This window comes from Cololabis saira, chromosome 16 (genome assembly GCF_033807715.1).
Source record: "Cololabis saira isolate AMF1-May2022 chromosome 16, fColSai1.1, whole genome shotgun sequence".
Classification (NCBI taxonomy): Eukaryota; Metazoa; Chordata; class Actinopteri; order Beloniformes; family Belonidae; genus Cololabis; species Cololabis saira.
In genome coordinates this window covers 27,526,625-27,532,766 of record NC_084602.1, presented here as the reverse complement: position 1 = coordinate 27,532,766, position 6,142 = coordinate 27,526,625, and the positions used below count along the sequence as shown (strand labels likewise).

The following is a 6,142-nucleotide window of genomic DNA, read 5'->3' as shown; positions in this document are numbered from 1 at the left end:
ATGTGGGCTGAACGTTAATATTTGACATTTTATTGTTCCTCTTGCCTGCTTTGTCTCTGCTACATTAGGGTTAAGTAACATGACTCAGTAAACCCATTCTGGGCTTATTAATGTACTTGTGATCGTCCAAGTCTTTATTTTTCAGATCAGTAACTGCCACCGTGCAGCCTTTAACAGTGGCTCCGGCACAATGGCATTTAAGAGCCAATATTATGCTCATTTACAAATTTGTGACTGATTTGGAGGTTCTGCTTGAACAGGTTTACATTCATCGACAAAAGGAATCCTGCGCATAACAGCCATTACAAAAAGTAATTATAATGACCCTCTAAAAAAATAAATAAACAAATAAAAATTACACCTGTCTAAGTGTCCTTGGCAGTAATTTCTCTAATCTGGTGACTTTTCAGGTGTCAGTGCTTTTCCTATTCTTTGAGCCGTTGTATAAATATCCAACACGATGCAGAAAAGTCAGGACTGTCGATGAGGCGTTTCAGGAAGTTTAGGAGGCTTATGTCTTCTGTTGTAAAAGAAAATATAACTCTGTTTTGTTTGCACTTTGCAACTTTTAAGTGTTTTTGCATATGCAGTAGAGCTTTAGAATATACTGAAGAAAAAGGAGAACCTGAGGGTTGGAGCCCTGTCTTTTGCTGGAAGAGAGCTGGGATAGGCACCAGCAAACCCCCGTGACCCTGAATAGGAAGAAGCAGGTATAGATGGTGGATGGACGTATGTACAGAAATGCTGTGACTAAAAAAGAGCTTGAGGTATCTATCTGTGATTAGTTTTTTGGTAGCAGCAGACATCGGAAAAAAAAGAAAAAAAAGACCAATCTGATGCTTGTCAGTAAATTAAATGTCATTTTTTCCACATACTTTTTTTCTCTACTAGCAATTCTGTTGTGATAGAGGAAATGTTTGAGTGTTAAATCCCCTTGGTTACATCAAAACTACAGGAACTACAATTTGACTAAAAATATTTATTTTTTGGTACAAAAAGGAAGGAAGGAAGGAAGGAAATAAACATTTCATTTCACAGAGGTGTGCAAATACAGCTTGAATTACGTCTGTGACTAAAGTGCAACGGAAGAGCAGTTTGTTTGCAATATGCTTTTATTTCACGTATCTTTTCTAACACAGATCTGTTATGAATTCTTCTACAAACAGAACAAATGTATCTTTTAATGGAGACAGCTGAACTAAAGTTTGCAGAGGAACATACAGTTGACTGAACCGGAGGAGCACTGGTGTGTGACTACGAGCTAAAGTACCACGTGAACACCGGGCCTTCAAAGATTCCAGATCCAACAGGAACCATCGCACTGTCATAGCTGTTTTCCTTTAAAAATGCACAACGCTGAGTGAAGCTTTGCTGCAGAGCGGAGACAGCCTCTCCTCCCTCACTCTCTGATTGAGATCAATAGGTTTCCACAGCGCTCAGTGCTCACTGTGCACCACTGCAGTATAGAGAGAATCCATCAAAACCAGTCAGGTGCATTACACAGCCTCCAGCCCATAACCACATCGATTTCACAACTCTTGAGGTGCAAAGCCTGACTACCTAATGCAGTTGGGAGTAGGCATGATAAAATCTGTCAGACGTGGAATTTAAACACGTTAAAAACAACAAACAAGTTAAATTGTATTTGTTTCGTCTCCGTTAAACGCCAGTGTAAAACGGTTTTTGCAGGAGCTGATTTCCGTACAGGGCAAAATGAGTGATTGCTCTGCGTACGAGGCCAGTTGGAGCCACTCGCCCCTTCTGCTGAGTGGATTACAACAATTCTGTCGGAGACTTGCTGCGCTACTGTTCTGGAGGGCCTCTGTTGGGCCTCTAAAGAGCCCCAATCTGCTCCGGCTCACCACTTGTCCGATTTGGCATACAGACAAAGCTGGCTCCTCAGCTATTAATGCTTCAGCTATGATTACAAGGTCTGGCTGACCTCTAACTGATGAGACACTCAACTTCCTCACCATCCTCCCTTTTCACAGCAGAAAGTGAGGGAAATTCCTCCCGATCTTTGCTCGCGGAGAAATGAAAGCCTCGCCTCTAACGACTGGTGTCACCAGGTTATGTAATACTTCTCAACAAATCTATTCCCAAGAATACAGAAAGACAGCGTAATCCGGCGCAATCCATAAGGCACAGCACGCGTTCTCAACCACGCTCAGCGTCTCGCCACATCTCAAGTCCCCTTTTTTATTCTTACCTCTCTTATGCAGTGAGAGACACCGCCTTTATAATCTATAAACCAATCGGTGACAGTGAGATGAATGGTGGACACTGCAGGGGGGACGGCACAATGTTTTGGATACACGGTGACTGTCTGTCTCTCACGGGTCCTTGGCTCTCTAATACCAGATTAGGTTAATGACTGTGTGTGCCAGGATTGATTTTCCACAAGGATTAATCCCCACTGAGGGCATAAGCTTATCCTAGAGGAATCACCCTGTTCACCTTGTTGTACCTGCACACCGTAGCGTCTCAGACACACAAATTAGGACTCATAATCCAGTAAGTCATAGACATGCGAGTGTTGTCTACTCATGTTTAGATGCCGTATTTAGACACGTGCACTTCACTCTCTTCTGAAAAAAGAAAAATCCCTGACTTCCTCTTGTGTCTTCCATGATTGACAAACAGTGCAGAAAGTGCCAGAACCCACATAGGTTGGTTGATGGATGGCACCTGCTCCTCCTCAGAGGAAATCAATCGAAGTCATGGGCAGGGGTGGGCTGTTCAAGCACTTACACATGGCTTTCTGCTCGGGAAGGGATGGAAGGATGGAGAGGGGGGCGCTCAACAAGAAAACCATCTGTGCACAGAAGCCCACTGCCAAATCTCTGTCCCTTTTTCCTCCGGAGCTACAGAAGACACACAATGTCTCCAAATTAAACATGATAGCTCTTATTGCTAACTGCTATCAATGCTTGAAATAGTCTATTAGTGAATGAGTTATACGACCCATCGGAATTTAAATTATTCCTAATCAGTATTCATTGCACTAATCACAATAACACATTACCATAGTTTCCAGTTTCCTGCCAACATATCTATTAAGTTGGGTAGCCACACTCGTTCGTCTTCAGAGAGCACATGGGCCACATCGCTGCGATGGGCCTGCATGGCTACAATCGTGGACGTATGGAAGTATAGCTACTGGGACTTAATCGATATCGCTGGCCGATCTATATCCTTTATATCCACTGGTTATTGGAAGGGAACTTTCTGGCCCACGAATGAGGGAGGCGGGATCTCCGGGCATGCAGCAGCTCTGCGAGTCACATCCAGAACCGGGGGGCGATGTCCTCCCACGCCGACGCTGCTCGCATCGGTGTGGGTGCCAACCCAGTGCAGCACGCGGGTGGAGGGCCGGTGGTGCAGGGCCAGCTGCCTGGAGCTGTACCCACACACCCCGATCCCCACGGCCCCCAGCAGCATGGCCATACCAGGCATAGACTTCTCTGCTGGAGCAGTCACGGGCGCGTTGTGGTAGGCCTGGGTCTGAAAGGAGGGAAAAGTGACAAGTGTCTCTGTGAAATGGGTGCGGCGCAATATGCCGGGGAAATTAAGACCCCATCTCTTCTCATTTACTAAATTGTGGTGTGCATCTTTGGACAAACAAAAAGCTCATCTATCTTGCAACATGGTCAATTTCCTCCGCGGCCCTTGACAATTATGAAGCGCATAGAGGAGCGAATAATGGAAACTTCATAGTTTTTAATGGAGCTGTGTCACAGGCAGTTAAGAAGCCATTCCTGTGGTTCACTCATCCATTTCCCATTTCTAGTTACATTGCAATGGACCGTCACAGCTTGAGTTTCTTCATTGTTTGTGATAAACACGACTACTACTGAGCTAAAACATAAGCCATTTCGCAATTACTGGGACACCAGCCTGGAAATATCTCCTGACTGTGGTTTGTGAATGTATAATGTGATGGTGCCGTGTTTCATCATCTTGTCGCAGCTGAATTTGTTGAGACAATGGAGTGAAAAAGTTTTATGTGAATATTAGCCCACATAAAACTTAGTGAGGCAAATGTCGTGTATAAACTTCCTCTTGCTGATAAGACTGCATAAATGTAAAAACCATTATCTTGCAAACAAACATACCAAGTTATCTTCTCTGAGATTTTCCTCTTATCTCTGAAGGTTTAGTAGAGACAGCGCATCCTAAATACTGTTCTCCTGAACCCTCTTTAGCGGATCCCACTCACCTGCAGCAGCCTGATATAACCAGGAGTCAGTCTCGGGATTCTGGCAAACATTTTAGAGCCTTCCACGATGGTCGTCCCGTTAAAACAGATAACACTTTCCCTCGACTCCCTGGGTCAGGAACCCACTGACAGAGGCTCTGTCTGGGCGCGCGCTTGTGTGTGTGTCGACTCTCCAACCTGTGCTCAGCCGTCTGATTCAGAATAGCCGGGTGAGCCCTTAAATCGCCTCTTTCCCGTGATTACATAATAGAGAGGCTGCAGGGGGTGAGACCAATGGGATTACAGGACCTGGCTCACAGGGACAAAGACGTCTGTATAAATATAAGAACGGCTTGTAGTGTAAAGTCCGATCATGTTTTGATTTAAAAAACTTTGAGAAGAATTATGAAAATATGAGAGCACTGAGAGAATTATGGGTTCAAGTTTAGGCTAAATTATACATTAAGTCATACAACCTTGTCAAAACAAAAGCAGCAGGGAACAGTCGTCATTCTGAACCTTTTCTTCCTGCTAAAATGAAAATAAAAAATATTAAATAACCTTTGATTACTAAAACAGGCTGTTTACCAATCTCATGGCAAATATTTCTGACGACCGAAGCTCTTATAAGAGTAATTCTAGGTCAGAGGCACCAGAACCCACTTAAACTTTTTCTTGCTTGATTCTGCTGTTGTATACATGTCAGCAAATTTCTTTAAGCTTTAATAGCCCCCTTGGCCTTCGGGTGCATAGATCCGAGTCTTATAATGAGGCAGCTGTGCCGCTTGGTTCTGACCATTTCCCTCATGTTGGACGAGAGGACTTGTCTCCAGCGAGGGCAGCCAGCAATCATCCTCTTCTCATCTTCATTAACAGGATGCAAGTCTGCATTCAAGCTCACCCGAGCATGATTAATCTTACACTCTGGCAATAATGCTGCAGAACTATGATGCCGCTTGAACTTCAGAAGCCCACAGGAGTTATGTACAAGATGCAACCACGTTCAAAGTATTGCAGAAGAGAAATAAAATGAAAAGCAGAGGGATGTAATGGCTGATTCACTATCCTTTGCCTCTAAAACACAGCTTCACATCTCAGATGACAGAAAGAGCAAACTGCATTGTCCGTAAACTGCAGAGTAAAACTGCAGAGTAAAACTTGAACATGTCTTCAGAACTCCAGGAAATGAGACCGGGTCTCCAAAACAACCCACCCTCTCAACATCTTGGATCCCTCCTCTCAATTTAATGAAATAGCCATCTCCTAAGGACATTTCATATCAAAACAACCAAACCTTCACGCTTTACATACTTCTATTTTATTGATTTTTCTTTTTCTTTTGTTGAAAATATGATTGAGAAACCCTAAACTTTCAGCAATGGGGAAATTATTTATTAAATAAGCCAATTTAGACTTATAGGTCTCATTTAAATCATATTGCAGTTATAGAGCTCAAACTACAACAAATAACCGCTTAGAAATGATAGTCAAGTGGACAGATGTGTCAGGGGCTGAACTGGTCAATGCGTGTTATGTGGAAATTTTTGCACATACTAACAATAGTTGAGGATTAAAAGAAAAAAAAATACATAATCTACCATCAGATACGGCACCTTTTAACATCTATTAATGGTCAGACGATTCACTGCAACTTTTCAACAGACACAAACACACACACACACCCAGAGCTCTGTGCCTCTCAATGCAGGTTTAATAAGCTGTTGTCTACTGATGCATCAATTGTCTAGAATAACAGTTCCTCTGAAGTTGGTAAATAGCAGGCAGCTCTAACTCTGGTCATCAAAATACCGCTGTCCAACTGAGATAATTCTTTGCCCTATTCCTGAACTCGTAACCTGGCATTGAGCTATGGACAAATACATTAAAATAGCTTCCCTGAGCTGCAGGCAGGTATGCAGCTCATGCAGAAACTACGCAACAATC

General features: G+C 43.3%; 1 protein-coding gene across 1 annotated transcript; it reads right to left on the bottom strand.

Annotated features, from left to right (window-relative positions):
• Positions 1–964: 964 nt before the first annotated feature.
• Positions 965–4,422, bottom strand: zgc:193593 (uncharacterized protein LOC564090 homolog). Its single transcript, XM_061744046.1, has 2 exons — positions 4,220–4,422; positions 965–3,504 (listed from the first exon to the last, which is right to left on the bottom strand). The coding sequence occupies exons 1-2, from the start codon at positions 4,268–4,270 to the stop codon at positions 3,211–3,213; spliced, it is 345 nt and encodes a 114-aa protein (XP_061600030.1). The 5' UTR covers positions 4,271–4,422; the 3' UTR covers positions 965–3,210.
• Positions 4,423–6,142: the final 1,720 nt, after the last annotated feature.